Below are 22339 nucleotides of genomic sequence, written 5' to 3' on the forward strand. Positions count from 1 at the left end.
TTAAGACAATGCCCAGCGTTTGGAAAAATGTGCACAAAGTGTAATGGAAAGAATCACTTTGCCAAACAATGCTTTTCAAAAGTAAAAACAACGAAAGGGCAACAAGTTAATGTGATTGAGGACACTGATTTAAGTGAGACATTTTTTGTAGGAATGGTGTCATGTGACGATATCAAAAAAGATACAGAAAATGTGCAGCCCTCAGAAATGGACAATGCTGAACATAAAGTCAATGCAGTAAAAGAGGACAAATGGATGATCCCACTGCAGATAAATGGAGCATTAGTTACATTGAAACTGGACACGGGCAAAAGCAAACTTAATCAGTATGAGGGACATAAAAAATATGAACGAAAAGCCCAAAATACAGAAAAAGTCAGTACTACTGAAGAGCTATAATGGACAGAAAATAGATAGCTTAGGTGTATGCAGACTTAAAGTGACAGTCAAAGACAAAGTGCATCATCTCATGTTTTCTGTTGTGGCTGAAAGACTTGATTCGATACTAGGTGACAAAGCTTGTGAAGACTTAGAACTGGTCAAGAGAGTCTACCGTATAAACTGTGCCATAAGCAGACCAGATGACTCAGGTGATGAAGCAGAGAGCCCATCAAGGATGAAAAGGCCAGAGGGTATCCATGTCTTCAAAAAGCCTAGTTTCTCCAAGATGAAAGAAAAAGACTTTAACGTCAAAGAGAAGCCAAAGGAAGAAAAGCACAAAGAGGAAAAACACAAGGAGAAAAAGTCCAAAGATATAACCGCAGCAGATGTTGTTAAGCAGTGGAAAGAGAAAAAGAAAAAGAAGAAGCCTGCACCAGAGCAGGAAGCAGTTCCGGTGGATACTCCTTCTTTCCTCAGGCCAATCTTTGGTGTTCCATTAGCCGAGGCTGCTGAGAGGACTATGCTGTATGATGGGATCCAGCTGCCAGCAGTTTTTCGAGAGTGCATTGACTACATTGAGAGTTATGGCATGAAGAGTGAAGGAAACACTGAAACCCTCTCCAAGCAAAGATCGCAAGGAGACCTCGATCTATACAAGAGCAGATTGATGACAATGCCACAACTGCATCTTGTCATTCACCGCCAGAACAATCTCATGAAGACACATCAGACTTACCCGTGTTGAGAAGATCCACACATGAAGTAAAAGAGCCTGATAGACTTAATCTTTGAGTACAATGTAAAGCTTTGAAAATGTTATTGACTGTTTTGAAAATGTTTGTTTATAGAGCACCAGCAAAAGTGTTACTGATATTATCTTTATTGTTTTCTTGAAAGTTGATTGATATTGATTTTGTTAAACCTCAAAGAAAGGAGGATATAGTGATCAATAACATGTCATTCTGTGATGGACACTAGGTGGAGCAGTAGAGCTGTATGTAGCTGTATGTATAAGACTACACTACCCAGCTATACATTATATTAAGACTACATTACCCATGAGGCTAGGCTACCCACAAGGCAACAGTCAAGATGGAAGCCTCTACAAGATGCTGTACAAGTCTACGTGCTCAATAAAAGTAGCTAGCAAAAGCTAGCTGTGTTCATAATAAGAATGTCTATTTATTAATGAACATAAGACTCCCCATTTGCATATGATGAATACTTTAGTAGTGTAAACATTTACATGAACAATGAGCTGCTGAAGGACATCAGCAGATAGATTTAACTCAAATCTATCTGCTGAAAACCCACTAAACACATGAACCAAAAATGGCAGCTGTATGAAAACGCTGTTGTTTCATTTCATTGTTGGGTGAGATTGATTTAATCAAACTAAGCAAAGGAAATTATGGTTCTAGCAGATCAGAATAATGTCTGTGTCTTTATTCAAAGATGCAGCTTTTAAAATTTTATAATATAATAATTGCCTATTTAGACTCATAATACAGCAGAGAATCAAGCTGAATAAAAAAATGTATAAAGAATTGAAAAAGGAAACAAAGAGGGGCAAAGAGAGTGTACAAGAGTAGATTAGTGGTAACATAAAAGGGAACCCAAAGGTCTTTTATAAACATATAAATAGTAAAAGGGCAGTCAAAGGAAGGGTGGGTCCAATTAAAGTTGAAAAAGGAGATGATATTGTGGAGGCAGAGGACATAGATGAGGAACTAAATGAGTACTTTGCATCTGTCTTCATTAAAGCAAAGGATGCTGCCAATGTCACAGTAAAGGAGGACGTAGTAGAGAAATTTGACAGGATAAAAATAGATAAAGAGGAGGTACTTAAAAAGTTGGCAGAGCTCAAAGTAGAAAAGTCACCCTAGGTTGCTGAGGGAAGTAAGGGTGGAAATAGCAGAGGCTTAAGCTACAATCTTCCAATCCTCCTTAGATATGGGAGCAGTGCCAGAGGACTGAAGGATATCAAATGTTACATCGCTGTTCAAAAAAGGGGAGAGGGATAAACCTGGCAACTACAGGCCAGTCAGCCTAATGTCGATAGTGAGAAACTTTTGAGACAATAATCCGAGACAAAATTGTCACTTGGAAAAATATGGGTTAATAAATGACAGTCAGCACTGATTTGTTGAAGGCAAATCATGTTTGACTAACTTGATTGAGTTCTTTGATGAATTAATGGAGAGGGTTGATGAAGCTAGCGTGGCTTTCAAAAGGCATATGATAAAATACCACATAATAGACTTGTTAGCAAAATTGAAGCCAATGGGATTAAAGGGGCAGTGGCAGCGTGGATATGAAGGCAGAGAGTAGTGGCGAAAGGTTGCTTTTCAGACTGGAGGGAGGTATACAGTGGTGTCCCCCAGGGGTCAGTATTCGGACCACTGCTCATTTGGATATATATTCATGACCTGGACATGAGTATATAGGGCATAATTTCAAAGTTTGCAGCTGACTCAAAACTTGGAAATGTAGTAATCAGTGAGGTAGGATAATAACACACTCCAGTGGGACATAGACTGGTGAAATGGGCAGACATATGCAGAAGCAATTTAATGCAGAGAAGTGTGAGGTGATTCATTTTGGTAGAAAGAATGAAGAGTCATAGAGTCATAATGGCACAGGAGGAGGCCATTCGGCCTATCGAGTCCGTGCCGGCTCTCTGTAGAGCAATCCAGTCAGTCCCATTCCCCTGCTCTATCCCTGTAGTCCTGCAAGTTTATTTCCCTCAAGTGCCTATCCAGTCTTCCCTTGAAAGCATTGAGTGTGTCCGCTTCCACCACTCCCGTCGGCAGTGAGTTCCAGGTCCTCACAACTCGCTGCGTAAAAATGTTTTCCCTCACATCCCCCTGTATCTCTTGCAATAAAAACTAAATGGTATAATTTTAAAGGGGGTGCAGGAACAGAGAGACCTAGGGATGTATGTACACAAATCTTTGAAGGTGGCAGGACAAGTTGAGAAGGCTGTTAAAAAAGCATACAGGATCCTTGGCTTTATAAACAGAGGCAAAGGGCTAGATTTTCCAAGCCCTGAGGAGGCGGGCATGGAGGCGCAACAGCCGGTAAATTCGGAGAAAGTGGGGGAGATGGCAAACCCGCCCCCATCCCACCTCTGTGCCCTTTTGCCAGGAGGCGGGAAGATGTGCAGCTTCGGGTCCCGTTTCCTAGAGGCGGGAAAGGCATTTCATCATTTTAACTGCCTGTTAACAGGTAGTTAACAGGCAGAAAACAGGATTAGTGCCATTTTACCTTCACAGGTGAAGGCTTCCCGACCTCGGAGAACCCTGCCGGGTTGGAGGAGACGTGGAGGAGGCTTGCGCTGGTCGGAGGCACCTGGAAGTAAGATGTAGAGGTGAGAGATGGGTGCAAGTGTGGAGTGGTAAGTATGCAAGGTGAGTGCTAAGTTTTTAAAAATGTTCACTTACCTTGTTTTCTTCCTACAGCCTTTAGCCGCACTGGATCGGGAGAGCCGACATCCTCCTTGTCAATTTCACAAACTGGCTGTTGGAACCTCTGAACCAACAGCCATGTGAAATTTACAAAGTTGAAAGGTTTGATGAGTCCTGAACACAAGGACTCATCAAACTACAGAGAATGTCGGTGTTTGACAGCTTCACAGAGCCTGATGTTGACGTGCTCTGTCAGTGACTTCCTCCCTAAGTGGCCTGCTGAGCCCGCAGGGCGGGCTTAACAAGCTCAATCAGGATGTCAAGGCCTTAGAGAGGGTGCAGAGGAGATTTACCAGAATGGTACCAGAGATGCGGGATTTATGTTACGTGGCAAGACTAGAGAAGCTGGAATTGTTCTCCTTAGAGCAGAGAAGGTTAAGGGGAGGTTCAGAGGTGTTCAAAATCATGACGGGTTTTGATAGAGTAAATAAGGAGAAACTGTTTCCAGTGGCAGAAGGCTCCTGATGTGAAGGCCCTTGAGAGGGTGCAGAGGAGATTTACCAGAATGGTCCGGGGATGGGGGAATCTTAGCTACAAGGACAGGTTGGAGAAGCTGGATTTGTTTTCATTAGAGCAAAGGAGGTTGAGGGGTGATTTGATAGAGGTGTACAAGATTACGATGGATTGGGGGGGGGGGTGCAGGGGCGGAGTGGTGAGGTTTGCAGTGCACCAACAATGTCCAGAAAGAAAAAAGCCAAAAAAGCTTCATAATATTCCTCACCAGCCAAAAGATTATAGATGTAAAATGTTTTGGCTGCTTCTTATGTTATTTGGGGTTTACTTCTCCTTTTCTGGTGAAACAAAGATGGAACTGGATTAGATAGAAACATAGAAGATAGGAGCAGGAGTAGGCCATTCGGCCCCTCAAGCCTGTTCCGCCATTTAATGAGATCATGGCTGATCATCCAAATTCAGTACCCTGTCCCTGCTTTCTCCCCATATCCCTTGATCCCCTTAGCCTTAAGAAATATATCTAACTCCTCCTTGATTCTAGATCTAGTCCTAGAGAGCCTGGCTGCTGGTGCCCAAAATGCTGGTCCCCAATGCTTCTGTCATGGGCAAGTGCCAGGACTGTCAAAATGTTTTAAATGAGCTGAATTTGCTTTATTGGGTGTGGTCAACTTATTTCTGCACAGGGAGGTGGAGTGGGTGGTTGTATTATTGGCCCCTTTAACTTATTCTCTACTCACACAGACCACACACTTTTTTGAAAAGTTTTTTTGTTTGCTGCTGGGTCTTGGGTGGCACTGGCAAGGCCATGTTTATTGCCTACCCCTAGTTGCTATGAAAAGGTGGTGGTGGGCTTTCTTGGTTTGGAGTACTTGTTTTTACAACTGAGTAGCTGACTCGGCCACTTCAGAGGGGCATTAACCATGTAGTGTGGAACTGGAATCATATGTCGGCTAGACTAGTTAGTGGTCGCAGGTTCCATTCCCTGAAGGATATTAAAAAGAAAGACTTGCATTGATATAGCGCCTTTCACAACCTCAGGGCATCCCAAAGCACTTCACAGCCAATTAAGCACTTTTGAAAAGTAGTCACTGTTGTAATGTAGGAAACGCGGCAGCAATTTGCACACAGCAAGCTCCCACAACCAGCAATGTGGTAATGACCAGATAATCTGTTTTTAGTGAAGGCGGTTGAGGGATAAATGGCAGGGACACCGGGGATAACTCCACTGCTCTTTTACATCCTCCTGAAAGAGCAGTAGGGGCCTCGGTTTAACGTCTCATCCAAAAGATGGCACCTCTGACAGTGCAGTGGAGGCTCCCTTAGCGCTGCACCGGAATGTCAGCCTAGATTTTTGTGCTCAAACCTTTGGAGTAGGACTCAGAGGCGAATGTGCTACCCACTGATCCACGGCTGCAAATCCTTCCCTGATCCTGTGTGATACTAATTGGCAAAGCAGTTGGGTTTTTATGACAATCTGGTAGCTTTCATGGTCATTTTTTTTCTACTGCTAAACCACAAATGATCGGATTTATTAAATCTTAATTAATGCCTCAATTTGAGATGTGATTTAATTCTCCTCTTCGTAACGATATCAGGGCAGGACTTTCACCAGCTTTTATTATAGCTCCGAGTACTAAACCGTTTATTTTTTATTCCGGAGAAAGGTCACAGAATCTGCATCGTAGGTTTTGAGCCGCTGCAGCAAGAATTGAAGCCGGCAGTACCTTTTCTGAGGGTGAGAACTAAGCCAAGCCAAGAACTAAGCAATTCTGTAAAAGTATCCTCCGGACTCAAAGGAAAACAGTAAACAATGCATGCAGGGCGGAACTAGGCCAATATCCATTAATAATCACTATCCAAAAAAGAGCCACCAAATTTAGGAATCACCTACAAATGAGCAACCCCCAATGCTATCACTACGACGCCCTGAAATGCCAAGAGCTGACCATAAAGAAGAATACCCTCAGTCAACTAGTCCTGGGACTCAGTGAAGTAACTACTAACAATACTAACAATAACCAGCCCCAGGACAGTGACAGGGTAACACAAAGAATTCGACCCAACACAATCGTCGCTAAGCAAAAGGAAAAATATCTGACATATTGGGCAGAAACAACAAAACCCCAAAGCAAACTCAATTGCTACTTGGCCCTAAACAGACAATACAACATAGCTGATTACCTGACCATGGTAAAGGATAACAAACTGAGAAGAACCTTGACAAGGTACAGACTTAGCGAACATAGCCTAGCGATCGAAAAAGGCAGACACAGGCAGACCAGGCTGCCAAGAGAAGACAGGATATGCTCTCACTGCAGTCAGGGAGTAGTGGAGACAGAGATGCACTTCCTCACAGCCTGTGGAAAATATCAGGACATCAGGGAGAATTTCTACCAAAAATTCTCACAAATATGCCCTGAATTCAGAAATCTGAATGACAACCAAAAACTCCCATTCCTACTGGGAGAGGAGAGAAGCTGTGTAACACTGGTGGCACACTATGTTACAGCTTGCCATGAACAGAGGGACAACCAGTAAACTAAGAAATGAATATATATAAACAATGCGAATGTATATTTATACACTCAGGGATATACCTGTTTATACACTGTATGAATAGAACTGCGTTTATGTGCTCAACCATAAATGTATTTTGATGCTTTGGCAACATAAGATGTAACTTATCATGCCAATAAAGCGATTTGAAGTGAATTGCGTGTTGCCACAGAATGACTTGGGGATTTAGAGCAGCTGCGGGTTGTTGCAAATCCTTCGCTGATCCTGTCTGACACTGAGCAGTGGGATAAAAGAAGCCAGCGACTCCTGAGTGAATTCGCAAATCTCCACCCGCTGAGCCCCGCCTCCAGGCCCCCCTCCGTCAAACGCCCGTCCCCAGGCAACAGCTCAACATTCGGCGGGCTTCCGCCAATGGCCCCGCCCACTCCCGTCTCCAGGTGACGACAGCAGTAGCACTTCCGGGGGCTGCCAGAGTTTTTCCCCAAAGAAAGTTGGCGGAGCGAGTTCAGTGGGACTGGAGCCGGCGCCGGAGTGAGTCCGGCCCGGGGTTTTACGCGGAGACCGCAGGCATCCCCCTCCTGACCCTCGGTCAGCGACAGGAGCTGCTGCTGCTGGCGGCGTTAAGCCCCGGCACTCGCCCCCAGTCCCGGCCCCTGTGGTGGGGTCTCGGCCCGCGTCCCCCCGGGGGTGGGGACCACGAGCTTTAAGCTGTTGCCGCTGCTTTCAGGACGATGATGCTGGGCAGGCGGCGACGCTCCAGGCCGCTCCTGCTGCTCTTTTGCGCAATGATCGCCGTGGGTTTCGTGATTCTCAGCCGGAGCGGTCAGAATGACAACGATCAGCAAGCCGAGCGCCGAGGCCGGGGCCCCGTTGCTGGGGGCGGGGGTGACGGCGGCTCCGACAGCTTCGGTGACGCCGAGTATGAAAAGTTAAAGAGACCCGTTTATGAGAAACCGCCGCTGGACGTGGAAGCGCTGGGCGAGCTGGGCAGAGCGGTTCACCTGAGCCTGGAGGGCGAGGAGAAGAGGAAGGAGGAGGAGAGTGTCGGCAAACATCAGATCAACACCTATGTGAGCGACAGGATTTCCCTGCGCCGCCAACTGCCCGAGAGGTGGAACCCGCTGTAAGTAAGGAGCGGCCAAAACTCACACCTACACAACACCCCTCCTCCCCCGATCCCCCTCCCGTCCCACGCCCCTCCCCCCTCCGCGCGCCGCCGCCGCCCCCCTCGCCCCCCGCGGCCTCCCCCCGCGCACCCCTCTCTCTCTCTCTTTCCCCCCCTCTCTCTCTCTTTCCCCCCCTCTCTCTCTCTTTCCCCCCCCCCCCCCAGGCGCCCGGCGTTCCCCCCCCCGCGCGGAGCGGAGTCGGGCAATCTTACGGAGGTGAAACTAGGCAGTCTTCGTGATGCTGCGGATATGTGGTTGGAATCTCATCTCGGGGTAAAATACGTCAGTGAGGTTGCGAACAGTCTGATTGATCCTCAGACAGATGCTAGGGAGAGGGATGGAGTTTGTGGCGGGGACTGAAAACAATGGCTTCAGTCTTCCCAATATTTAGTTGGAGGAAATTTCTGCTCATCCAGTACTGGATGTCGCCCAAGCAGTCTGACAATTTAGAGATGGTGGTGGGGTTGAGACCTCCCAGAGATGTTGGGGAACATAGGATCTGATGAAGGGGAGGAACTGAAAGAAATCAGTATTTGTAGGGAAATGGTGTTAAGGAAATTAATGGGATTGAAGGCCGATAAATCCCCAGGGCCTGATAATCTACATCCTAGGGTACTTAAGGAAGTGGCCCTAGAAATAGTAGATGCATTACTGATCATCTTCCAACATTCGATGTAATCTGGAACAGTACCCATGGATTGGAGGGTAGCTAATGTTACCCCACTATTCAAAAAAGGTGGTAGGGAGAAAACGGGGAATTACAGATCGGTAAGCCTGACATCGGTAGTGGGGAAAATGCTAGAGTCCATTATAAAAGATGTAATAGCTGAGCACCTGGAAAACAGTGACAGGATCAGACAAAGTCAACATGGATTTACAAAAGGTAAATCGTGCTTGACTAATCTACTGGGAATTTTTGAAGATGTAACTGGTAAAATAGATAAGGGAGAAACTGTGGATGTGGTATATTTGGACTTTCAGAAGGCTTTCGATAAGGTCCCGCATAAGAGATTAGCGTGTAACGTTAAGGCACATGGGATTGGGGGCAAGGTATTGACTTGGATAGAAAACTGGTTGGCAGACAGAAAGCAAAGAGTTGCAATAAACGGGTCTTTTTCCGAGTGGCAGGCAGTGACTAGTGGGGTACCGCAGGGATCAGTCCTTGGACCCCAGCTATTCACAATATATATTAATGATCTAGACAAGGGAACTAGATGTAATATCTCCAAATTTGCAGACGACACAAAGCTGGGTGGGCGTGTGTGCTGTGAAGAGGATGCCGAGAAACTCCAGGATGATTTGGACAGGTTGGGTGATTGGGCAGAAGCATGGCAGATGCAATATAATGTGAGTAAATGTGAGGTTATCCACTTTGGTGGCAAAAACAGGAAGGCAGATTATTATCTGGCAATAGATTGGGAGAAGGGGAAGTGCAACAAGACCTGGGTGTCCTTGTGCACCAGTCGCTGAAGGTAAGCATGCAGGTGCAGCAGGCGGTTAAGAAGGCAAATGATATGTTGGCCTTCGTAGCGAGAGGGTTTGAGTACAGGAACAAGGATGTCTTGCTGCAGTTGTACAGGGCCTTGGTGAGACCACATCTTGAGTATTGTGTGCAGTTTTGGTCGCCTTATCGGAGGAAGGATGTTCTTGCCATGGAAGGAGTTCAGCGAAGATTCACCAGGCTGATACCTGGGATGGCAGGAATGACGTATGAGGAGAGATTGGGTCAATTGGGCTTGTACTCGCTGGAGTTTAGAAGAATGAGAGGGGATCTCATTGAAACTTATAAAATTCTGACAGGACTGGACAGACTAGATGCAGGAAGGATGTTCCCGATGGTCGGGGAGTCCAGAACCAGGGGTCACAGTCTAAGGATAAAGGGTATGCCATTTAGGACAGAAATGAGGAGTAATTTCTTTACCCAGAGAGTGGTGAACCTGTGGAATTCTGTACCACAGAAGGCAGTAGAGGCCAATTCATTAAATATATTCAAGAAGGAGTTGGATATATTTCTTAAGGCTAAAGGGATCAAGGAGTATGGGGAGAAAGCAAGGACCGGGTACTGAATTTGGATGATCAGCCATGATCACATTGAATGGCGGAGCAGGCGCAAGGGGCCAAATGGCCTACTCCTGCTCCTATGTTTCTATGTGACAGGTGGTGGTGAGGTAGCACTGGGCGTCGTCAGCGTACATGTTCCGCAACACCCCTCCTTCCGCAATACTCCACACCTTGCCTTTGTCAATATTCCGCATAAATGCCGTCTTCCTCAATACTCCACATAACTTCACATCAACACAGAGCATCTGTCTGCATTTATGTTTAGCAACTTATAGACACGACCAATTAATGCATTCGGAAAATCTGCTATAAGGCGAGTCATTTAAATCAGCTGTTTTGTTAAGGGGATTATTTATGAATGGTTGTTCTCCTATAACATTGATCATCGAGAAAAGTGAAACAAAATTGTGACTACCAACTGAGCTGCAAGGGAGGGGCTTGAGAGAGAGTTTACTGATCGTTCTTTAGAGTTGAGAAACTTGAGAAAATCTCCCTCAGAAACATGAGTGAAATCTTTAGTCACTTGTTACTTCATCGTTGTGTATATTATATCCAGTGGAAAATGAGATTGCTCTACAGCATTCCAGTTTAATTGCTGATCTGTGCTTTGTAAAGACATAATAAAACTGATTAAACCCTGGCATATTACATTTACCTGATTTTCTCGGTGTATAAAGATTATTACAATACGTGTCTAAATTGGCAAAAGTTGATCATGGTATGCCAGCTGAGATGGTATTTTGTAACGACAGGAACGTTCTACCATATATAGAAAGACTTGCATTTATGGAACACCTTTCACGACCTCGATGTCCCAAAGCACTTTAGAGCCAATGAAGTACTTTTGACGTGTAGTCACTATTGTAATGTAGCAAAGAAGGCAGCCAATGTGTCCCCACAGCAAGGTCCCACAAACAACAGTGAGATGACCAGATATTCTGTTTTCAGTGGTGCTGGTTGACTGCTTAATATTGGACAGAACACCAGGAGAACTCCCCAGCTCTCTTTCAAATAGTGTCATTGGATCTTTTAGGTCCACCTGAGAAGGCAGACAGGCTCTCAGTTTAATGTCTCATCTGAAAGACGACGCCTCTGACAGTGCATCACTCCCTCAGTACTGCACTGAAGTGTTAGTTTATGTGCTCAAGTCTCAGGAGTGGGATTTGAACCACGAACCTTTTGACTCCGAGGTGAAGGTGCTACCACTCAGGCCAGGCTGAAACAATGTATTTTATATAATTAAGTAAGCCACAAGTTTTTAGCATACAGGAAACTTTTTTTTATCCGGGACCGACGTGGTGCTGGTTCATCAAAAATTCCGGATAACCGAGAGCTATAGTAAAAGATATGGAGAGCTGAGAGCTCCGTATAAAGCAACAAACCCTGTTGCTTAGCAACAGGTGCAGAACAATGGCCACAAGTTCCAAGTGTCTCTGTAGCTTGGCAACAGCTGCAGCCACACCCAATTGCACAGCAACAGATCGAGGAAGGCAAGTAATATGAAGTAAAACTTACCTGAACCTATTCCTGAATTTTGCCGGTTAACCGAGATTTCCGGTTATTTAGGTGCCGGTAAATCGAAAGTTTCCTGTACATTGTATTTATACCACATCTGTTTATATATTTACCACTAAACCGGTGTTTCATAATGAGACTTTTTTAATGGCTCTTTTTCAGGAGTTAGGTTGGTTTTGGCTAAACATGTTGGACTCAATGAAAAGTCAGTTAATAGACATCACTGTTCACTTTGGGGGAGTCCATTTAGAAGTTATAGGGATGCAGACCGAGAGGGGTGTGTAGGAGTGAGCTAGGTAGAGAGAGGAAAACAAATAATTGGAAGAAAGAGTTGAACAAATTTGAGATTAATTTGACAATTTTCTACTACTTTTGAATCAATATGAATTGATTAGCAAGATCGATTAACCTGTTAATTATGGATAGGCTGTTGCTCCTTTCATATGTAACTTTGGAAAACAATTTTCTATAGAGAAGTATAGATTGGGGGGGGGGGGAAATGTTTAAAATATTTAACTGTTGATAACATCTGCACAAGGCCAGGATGATAGAATCATAGAATTTTCCACACATAAGGCGGCCATTAAGCCCACTGTGTCTTTGCTCATGCTAGCTCTTCTGGAGCTGTCTACTCTAAACCTGTTTCCCAGGCCTTTCCTCGTATCCTACAGTGCTGTATGTGTACGAGTGTTCGAAAGCAGTACTGATCATAGTGCCTAAGAGTTGTAAACCACTCTCTTGGCACATGTGGTATATGGGCAATAATGCATCATGGATGATTGTAAACCAGAAGGAGCTCGGACCTATTCGTAGACATCTAAGCCCTGCTGTGATTGTTCCTTAAGCACAGCTGAGTAGCATCTTAGTCTTGACTGACTTAGAAAGCACTGGACCTGATCTGGATGAAAACATGTATATAAAGCATGATTCAAACTGAAGTGATCTTGAAGTTTCCTGGTTAACACACTACTGGCACTCTGACCTTATATGTACTATATGTTGAATAATGGATTTCTAGGAGTGATTGCAAGGTAAGGGTCTAAGTGATAAGCTCGCACATTTTGCCAAATTAAAGAGCAATGCTTGACTGGTTTGTCAGTTATCTGGATACCAAAAGTATATATTAGATTTACAATCAGTGTGCTCCCATTTTATATGGGGTTTTATTCTGGTTTGGATGTTGGCAGTGGTTGTTAACACAAACGGCAACTGTAAGTGTGCTCTATTTCCTTGATGTGTGATGACACTGATCAGGAGGTTAACAATTATGATATTGACCAAATGTATAATTGAGCCTAGAGCAAGACATTAAAGGCGTTTAGTGCAATATTCTGACATTACCGACGGTACAGTTGTGGCCCCCTCCGTATGTAGTCAGCTCACTGTGATGCAATCCAAGATATCTTTCACAGACATAATTTGGGGGCGAGGGAAACTGGACATATGACTTGAAAGGAGCACTGGTTCTCTCGACTGAGAGAATTACATTTAGCAATGGACCAGTGACAATGGAGTGCAACATTTACATACAAGTTACAAGAAATGCTTGCTTTTTTTTTTGTTAACATTCTGGCCCATTAGACCAAGACAGTTGAGCTTAGCCATCTTTCAACTTTCTCCCAGTCAACAACTTGAATTTTCTCTTGATTTTTTCCAAAGTTGCGTATAAGTAACCGACTGTCCGTAATTATGTAGGTTCATTGATCTTATTAGTCCACACAAAATTAAAGTGTGACTTTTGTAGATAATGTACAAGCATTACTTTTTGTTTCTAGTATTTTAACAGTCCAGTGGCTTTTACTGAAGAGCAGCCCGACTTATGTGAGCTATTTGCTTATCTTTGAAATCTTGAGAAATGTCAGTAAAATTCTTCATTCTGGATCCTGTTTTTTAAAATTCTGAATGTTAGTCTGTACATTGTGTATCAGGTTAAACCTTGTGTTCATGGTGGTCTTGCAGTGCTGTGCATCTTTTGGGCAAAGTTATATGTGCTTGAGTGACATTATGGAGTGGGCTGCTTGTTGTGGTTCTATGGAGCAAGTAAATGGCTGGGTGCTGAGTATTGTCTCCAGCTTTCCTCTCACCCACTCCCCCTTCTGTGAGATTCAATGCTTTTGCTGCTCTGTTTACCTCTCTTATGGGTTGGTCTTTTGTTCAAATATTGCCGCAGTCCTTTTATGTTTTGCAACACCTACACCTGTTCCCCTAGCCACTTTTGGAGTGCCTTGAAATAATTTGCAATGATGAAGCATTGGGCTGAAAGTTCAGCTCCTCTTCAATTCAGTACTAAGTGTACTGAAAAATTAGACTCAGTGGCAGTACTTTGAGTTTTCATGTTATGTGAGACAGCTGTTGCTGTTCACAAGGGAAGGCTGACAAATTCAACTTTTTGTAAAACAACCCTGCGATATCCTTTAAGACCTGTTGCGGTCTTTTAAGATATTAAGGGAACTGAAGGTAAATGGAAACTGTTTCCGCTGGTTGGGGAATCTAGGACTGGGGGACATAACCTAAAAATTAGAGCCAGGCCTTTCAGGAGTGAAGTTAGGAAACACTTCTACACGCAAAAGGTGGTAAAAGTTTGGAACTCTTCTGCAAACTGTAGTTGATGCTGGGTCAATTGTTCATTTGAACTCTGAAATTGGTAGATTTCTGTTAACCAAAGGTATTAAGGATATGGGGCAAAAGCGGGTATATGGAGTTAGGTCACAGATCAGTCATGATCTCATTAAATGGCGGAACAGACTCGAGGGGCTAAATGGCCTTCCTCCCGTGTCAATGTCCTGTATAATGTTAGACTTGGGAATTTGCAGTGCTGATGTATTGTGAAATTGTTTGATCGGTTACCTTTTTGAGCACAAAGTTTACTTCATTTCCAGGGGTGAAATTAGGAGAATCTTTTTTACACACTAAGTTGTTACAATCTGGAATGCACTGCCTGAAAGGGTGGTGGATGCAGATTCAATAGTAACTTTCAAAAAGGTATTGGATAAATACTTGAAAAGGAGAACCCCCCAACCACAGCCTGCAAAGCTCCGCTAGGATTCATGTTTCTCATCACCATCCTGTGACTCCATGTGGAAAATGTAGTGTATGGATTTTATGGCCACAAGTAACTAAATGCTTTCTAGAGGAGGGCGTATGTATATTGTGCAATGTGAACCGTTGCGGGGAGAATTTAAGTATTATCTAAAGCTTGCTATTAGTTTCAGCTTCTGATCTGTGTTTGGCATTTATGTATGTAATCTACCTTGTCGAACACCTTTTGAAATGCCAAGGTCTGGGAAAATGTTAACTGTACTGCCTATTAATAAATAATGCACGTAATCCTGCTCAACAGTAACACTGTGATTAGCACAGTAATTGTTATATTACTGATAGTATAGCAGTAAGTATTGATAACATAAGCAAATGTCTTATGAAGTTAAATCTGATGGTTGGGCGCATAGAAAGATTTGGAGAGATTGCTCATAAACTAATGAAATCTGATTCCCTGCAACCAAATGTCTGCTCCCGCAAACCAGATTCAGCAAATAGTAGCCACTTCTACATGTGAACTCCTGTATATGAGGGACTGAGTTCCAGGTGGGGGGTTTACAGGCCAGGAAAGTGGGGCATGAAGCTTTCCTGGTATTCTATGCCAACTGGCGAATATGGGAAATTCCTCCAAACAAGTTCCAGGAGACTGCAGTGACTGGGTGGCACATTGCCCAATACCCACCTACCTTTTGTAAGTTGAAATGTCAAATATTTATTTGAGAAGTTAATTGTGCAATCCTTTTATAGCAAACATCAGATTTTAGTCACATAAGTAACTTTAATTTAATTTTAGAACCATATCACTAAAACCTGACATCTCAAAAGGTGCTGATTTATACAGGTAGGTTGCTCAGTACTTTGTAGGTATTCCACTCACATTGGTTAGTGTGATGTACCAAGTTTTTTTTTCACAAAATACATGAACAAGTTTCTTGTTTTTGATGTACGTGGCAGTGATTGAGGCAATCTCCACCTTCCCAATATTTAACGAAACTGGGGAGTTTTTGCCACATTTTCACAGCAAGACAGACCTATTTAATTTGCACCTTTTGAACTGTGGTCCGCATCCAAAAAACAAGTTAGTTCAGAAATTGTAATATTGCCTATTGAAGTGTAACATTGATCTGTACTATATATATTTTGTCTCCTGTATTTTATCTTTGCTCTCAATTCTGGACTAGTGTATCTATATGCTTTAGATGGACTAATGGTGGTAACATTTGTGTATATGAACTATAGATATGCTATTGTAGGAAATTATCTAAAATGTATTTACATTTAAACCGCACCTTTATTATGCTGAAAGATCTCAAAATGCCTCATGCAATGAATTACTTTTGAAGTGCAGTATGTGACCTACACATGGGATAGTTTAGGAACTTCAGTAAAGAGAAAACCAGATATGATATGGGGTTTATAGATTTTCTTGTTTGTTTAAATCTTACTGTACATTCTGTAATGTTTTAGGGAAGGAGGACTTCTCTGATTTGAATATTGAAACCACACACCTTTGGGTCTGATGGAGGATAGTTTCAGAATCTCTGAAGATTCGGGCAACGTAACCTAAATTTTATGTTGAGCTGGTACTCATTGTAAATACACTTTCAAGCTTCACCAGGATATCCTGTATACATTTCAGTAACTGCTCAGCAGATGTTACAGCCCTACAGTTAGACAACAGACTTTTTAAAACCCCCGAGCCTGTGGATATTTGGATGTATTGTTTGATCAGCAGGCTCGGGGATCAGTTACTTTGAGTCCTCAGATGAATTTGTGTGCATGTATGTTATATTTATGAATGTATTGTACTTGCACTACAACAGGCTGATGCGCTATCAATTACTCATAAAAGACTGAGAGTTAGAAGAGTAACCAAAGGCTTTTATTAACAACAGAATGGAGGTCTGCCTCGAGTGGTCGACCGGTCCAGGATACAAGGGCTGGGGAGCAGTCACCTTTATACTGGGACCTGTGGGAGGAGTCAGCCGAGGCATGTCCAGGCATGTACACAGTGGAATACAAACAGGACAAACAGGAATACAAACAGTGGTTTACCACATTCACCCCTTGTTTAAAATTGAGTCCGGCGGGGTGAAGTGTATTAAAAGTTAGTGTATTGGAGTCTCTCCGGAGGTCTTGTCTGCCGCTGTGATCTGCGTGGCGACGGCAGGGGTAGTGAAGTTTCCGGCGTCGAGTCCAGCGTAGGCTGTGGCACAGGTGTGTCGTCCTCGTAGATGTCGAGCGGGTCGCGGGGCCCAGGCCTGCCGTCTGCTGGGGCTGGATATCGGATCGTGGGGGGGGGTGGTAGTGGGTTACTGCGGCCCCCGAGGGTGCAAGGTCTCTTATGGAGACTGTGTCCTCCCGCCCGTCCGGGTATGCGATGTAAGCATACTGGGGGTTGGCGTGGAGGAGGTCGACCCTCTCGACCAGGGGGTCCGTTTTATGGGTCCTCACGTGTCTTCTCAGTAGGACCGGCCCTGGGGACGTCAGCCATGGCGGTAGCGATGTCCCCGATGTGGACTTCCTTGGGAAGACAAACATTTTCTCATGAGGGGTGGCGTTAGTGGCAGTGCAGAGCAGTGACCGAATAGAGTGGAGCGCATCGGGGAGCACATCCTGCCAGCGGGAGGTTGGAAGGCCCCTAGACTTTAAGGCTAGCAGGACGGCCTTCCAAACTGTCGCATTTTCTCTTTCCACCTGTCCGTTCCCCCGGGGGTTGTAACTGGTGGTCCTGCTTGTGGCAATACCCCTAGTTAGCAGGTACTGACGGAGTTCGTCGCTCATAAACGATGATCCCCGGTCGCTATGGATATAGCTGGGGAAGCCGAACAGGGTGAAGAGGTTGTTCAGACATTTAATGACCGTGGCACTGGTCATGTCCGGGCAGGGGAAGGCGAACGGGAAACGGGAGTACTCATCAATAATATTGAGGAAGTACACATTGCGGTCGGAGGAGGGGAGGGGAGAGGCCCTTTAAAATCGACGCTCAGGCGCTCGAAGGGGCGAGTGGCTTTTATCAGGTGGGCCCTGTCTGGTCTATAAAAGTGCGGTTTGCACTCAGCGCAGACTTGGCAGTTCCTGGTCATGGTCCTGACCTCCTCAATAGAGTAAGGCAGGTTGCGGGCCTTGATGAAGTGGAAGAACCTGGTGACCCCCGGGTGGCAGAGGTCATTGTGGAGGGCCCGCAGTCTATCGATCTGCGCGCTGGCGCAGGTGCCACGCGATAGCGCATCCGGGGGTTCATTGAGCTTCCCGGGCCGGTACAAGATCTCGTAGTTGTAGGTGGAAAGTTCGATTCTCCACCTCAAGATCTTGTCATTTTTGATTTTGCCCCTCTGCTTGTTGTTAAACATAAAAGCAACTGAACGCTGGTCAGTGAGCAGGGTAAATCGTTTTCCGGCCAGGTAGTGCCTCCAATGACGCACAGCCTCCACAATCGCCTGGGCCTCCTTCTCAACAGCGGAGTGTCTGGTCTCCGGGCCTTGGAGGGTTCGTAAAAAGAAGGCCACGGGTCTCCCCGCCTGATTGAGGGTAGCGGCCAGGGCAAAGTCAGACACGTCGCTTTCCACCTGGAAGGGGATGGATTCGTCCACTGCGTGCATGGTGGCTTTGGCAATGTCCTCCTTGATACGGTGGAAGGCTAAGCGGGCCTCTGCCGTCAAGGGAAAAGAGGTGGACTTGATCAGCGGACGGGCCTTGTCCGCATAGTAGGGGACCCACTGGGCGTAATAGGAGAAAAACCCTAGGCACCTCTTCAGGGCCTTGAGGCAGTGGGGCAGTGGAAGTTCCATAAGGGGACGCATCCGGTCGGGGTCGGGGCCGATGACTCCGTGTTCCACAACACAGCCAAGGATGGCGAGGCGGTTTGTGCGGAATATGCACTTCTCCTTGTTATATGTCAGGTTTAGGAGTTGGGCGGTGCGGAGGAATTTTTCGAGGTTTGCGTCATGGTCCTGCAAGTCACGGCCGCAGATGGTCACATTGTCCAGATATGGGAAAGTGGCCTGCAACGCATTTTGATCTACCATCCGGTCCATCTCCCTTTGGAAGACGGAGACCCCGTTGGTGACGCCAAAGGGAACCCTAAGGAAGTGATAGAGGCGGCCGTTTGCCTCAAAGGCAGTGTACTGGCGGTCCTCAGGGCGGATGGGGAGCTGGTGGTACGCTGATTTCAGGTCAATGGTCGAGAAGACGCGGTACTGCGCGATCTGGTTGACCATATCAGCTATACGGGGGAGTGGGTAGGCGTCCAGCAGGGTGTAGCGATTTATTGTCTGGCTGTAGTCGATGACCAGGCGCTGCTTCTCGCCGGTCTTAACGACCACAACCTGGGCTCGCCAGGGGCTGGTGCTGCCCTCAATAATCCCTTCTTTCAGGAGCCGCTCCACTTCGGTTTTAATGAAAACCCTGTCCCCGGCACTGTATCGCCTGCTCTTTGTGGCGATGGGCTTACAGTCGGGGGTGAGGTTAGCAAACAGTTGGGGGGGGGGTGACTCTGAGTGTGGAGAGGTTGCACCTGGTGCGCGGCGGGCAGTTTGGAAGCTGCTGGCTGCGGACTGAGAGTGGGGGTAGGGGTCCACCGTACGCCATCGTAACACTTTTAAGGTGGCACTGAAAATCTAACCCCAGCAGGACGGCAGCGCAGAGGTCAGGCAGGACCAGAAGTTTAAAATGATCGTACACGGTCCCGTCTACTACGAGTGTCACCACGCAGTAGCCGCCGATGTCCGCCGACTGGGACTCGGAGGCCATAGAAATCCGCTGTTGCGCAGGCAGGACTGGGAGAGAGCAACGCCGCACCGTGTCGGGGTGGATGAAGCTCTCTGTGCTCCCAGAGTCAAAAAGGCAGATTGTATCGTGACCATTTACCTTAATGTCCATTGTGGAACTGGCCAGTTGGTGCGGTCTCGCTTGGTCCAGTGTAACGGATGCCAGCGTAGGGGTCGGTGTGTCGCTGCGGGTATCAGATGAGGCGGTGTCGGGGGCCTGCTGCGTCCCGGCTGTCGTCCAAGATGGCGGCGCCCATGATCCCCATGTGGCTGGAGGCGTCCAAAATGGCTGCTGTACCGGTGATTCGCACATGGCCGGGGAGGTCCAAGATGGCGGCCCGCATGGCCCACACGCGGCACTGCTGGGGTTCGGGGTGGCTTTGGCCCTGCAGACGCTAGCGTAGTGTCCCTTCTTCCCGCAGCCCGAGCAGATCGCGTTTTTCGCCGGGCAGCGCGCTCTGGGGTGTTTTGCCTGGCCACAGAAGTAGCATTTCTGGCCTTGGGACACTGCTGCGGTAGTTGGGCCGTTGTTGGGGTGTGGCTGGGGTGGCATGGCGCTATGAGGCGGTCCTACCGTGTCCCAGGCTGTCATTCCCCACGGCGTCCACGGTCGATTCCCCAGGTTGTTGTTTACGACTCCCCAGGAGGTGCCTGGCGTACACTTCATTCACTGGGCGCGTGTACTGGTCCTTGAGGAGCTTGATAGCGTCCGCGTACGAGGTCGCGTCTTGGATGACCGAGTACACTCGGTGGTTCACTTTGGAGGTCAGGTCATCCAGTTTGTCCTCGTCCGATTTGATTGCTTCGGAGGCGGTCAGGAATTTTTCGAAACACTTAAGCCAGTGAGTAAACTTGGTGGATGAGTCCGCCTCCCGATGATCTAAGTCCAGGCATGCTGGTGTGAGGATCTTCTCCATTATAAAAATGTTGTTAATAAAATTGATGCGCTATCAATTACTCATAAAAGACTGAGAGTTAGAAGAGTAACCAAAGGCTTTTATTAACAACAGAATGGAGGTCTGCCTCGAGTGGTCGACCGGTCCAGGATACAAGGGCTGGGGAGCAGTCACCTTTATACTAGGACCTGTGGGAGGAGTCAGCCGAGGCATGTCCAGGCATGTACACAGTGGAAGACAAACAGGAATACAAACAGTGGTTTACCACACAGGCATTGCTCAATCTTTCTCCTGTCATAGTTTTATAATTCTAGCTAGTGAAAGGCAGGGAAGGCAAAAAGCATCATTGTAGGTTTTCTGAAGTGCAGAATTAGACCCAATCCCTCCCCACCCCTAATCAGAGTCTACAAACAATTTCTAAAATCTGACCGATGAAAGTCTTTCACATTCTCTTCTGCTTTCAGTAATCTAATGCACGCTTGAGAAATTGTTACAATTGGCAGAGTTTTAAATTTGAGCAGGAAGGGAATAGCAAATGCTGAAGGGGATAGAGATATGGAAACAGGGCGGGTATTGTGATTAGGACTATTTGTTCGTGTGGTGGGTAAACACAAACTGGTTGGGTTGAATGTATTGTAACCTTTGTGTGTTTCTATGTATGTTTAGTTTGAAAAGTAAAAATATGCTCAATTTATTTTAGCAGACTAGAGCTGATGGTCAGTTAGGATCTTTGTATTGGTAGCTAATGGGACATCTTTGTTCCTTTCTGATATTTTGTAGCTTTACTATTTCAGTATCATAGGCTTATGATATTTCACCTCATTAGTGTTATTGCTATTTTTAGGGAAGCCTAAACGCCATCCATCTTTTGGTGAACTTATTGAAACATATAACATGCTTAGAGGGCTTGACAGTGTAGATGCTGAAAGGCTGTTTCCCCAGGCTGGAGAGTCTAGAACTAGGAGTCATAGTCTCAGGATAGGGGGTTGGCCATTTAGGACTGAGATGAGAAATTTCTTCACTCGGTGGTGAATCTTCGAAATTCTCCACCCCAGAGGGCTGTGGATGCTCGGTCGATGAGGATATTCAAGACTGAGATCGATAGATTTTTACGTACTTTTTGGGAAATCGGGAGATATGGGTAGGAAGGGTAGTTGAAGTTGAAGACGGCCATGATCTTATTGAATGGCGGAGCAGGCTCGAGGGGCCGTAAAGGCCTACATCCTGCTCCTATTTCTTATGTGCTTATGGTGCCTTGTAACTTGGATGTCATGAAAACATCCCTGTCTTTTTCTATTATTAGGCAATGTAATAACACAGTGTAGTTCCAAAGAACAGTGATGAGGACAAACCTATCTGTTTAGACACTGGTTATTGCTGCAAGCCCAAAATTGGTTGGGTAAATTATAGGGGGGCTACTAATGGGTAGTCCGATTTCCTGCAGACTAATGCACGCTCCAGAAATTGGTACAATTTAAAGCTCTGCCAATTGTACCAAGAAAGAAACCGCAAATGCTAGAACTCTGAAATAAAAGCAGAAAATGCTGGAATTACGCAGCAGTCTATCAGTGAAGAGATGTTAACGTTTTGGGTATGCCCACAATTTGCCAGAAGTGGAAACTGAAAGACAATCGGTTGAATACTGAAACGGGTTTGCAAAGCTTGAAAGAGGTGAATTTATTTCAGAAAATATCTCACTGGGCAACAAAAAGGCACCAAAGGATATGAAAATAGAAGTGAGGTGCTGGAAAATACAATAAAAGGGGGGGGGGGGGGAGGAAGTAACTGCAGAAAATCTGAAATAAAAACAAATGGCAGATGAAGGTCTTTCAGCCCATTTAATTCAACCTTACCGGCTTCCCATTACATCAGCTTTCTGTTTCTAAAATTATACCAGTGTTCTCGCCTCAACTACTTTTCCTGTAATCCCATACAGCTGTCAGACCCTCCAAATACAGAAATACTTCTAACTTCAGACTAAATTGACCCTTCACAAGCCTGAACCTGTACCCTCTTGTCTTGTTGCCATGGCATATCTGAAAGTATTTGGGGTTTACATTCTCTGTCTCTTTCAG

The 22339-nt window shown here is 45.7% G+C and overlaps 1 protein-coding gene across 2 annotated transcripts in view; it reads left to right on the top strand.

Moving 5' to 3' along the window:
* The first annotated feature begins 7184 nt into the window (after positions 1-7184).
* galnt12 (UDP-N-acetyl-alpha-D-galactosamine:polypeptide N-acetylgalactosaminyltransferase 12) overlaps positions 7185-22339 on the top strand; it is a 115496-nt gene continuing 100341 nt past the window's right edge. The window contains exon 1 of one of the 2 annotated variants that reach the window (XM_085988268.1): positions 7185-7941. In XM_085988268.1, coding sequence (XP_085844394.1) covers positions 7550-7941 — 392 coding nt within the window. In that variant the 5' untranslated portion in view covers positions 7185-7549. The remainder of the gene's footprint in view (positions 7942-22339) is intronic. The other variant, XM_085988267.1, reaches the window with a different exon arrangement.

Source organism: Somniosus microcephalus, chromosome 5 (assembly GCF_052327205.1).
Source record: "Somniosus microcephalus isolate GS21.2 chromosome 5, FLI_Smic_1.0, whole genome shotgun sequence".
Lineage (NCBI taxonomy): Eukaryota > Metazoa > Chordata > Chondrichthyes > Squaliformes > Somniosidae > Somniosus > Somniosus microcephalus.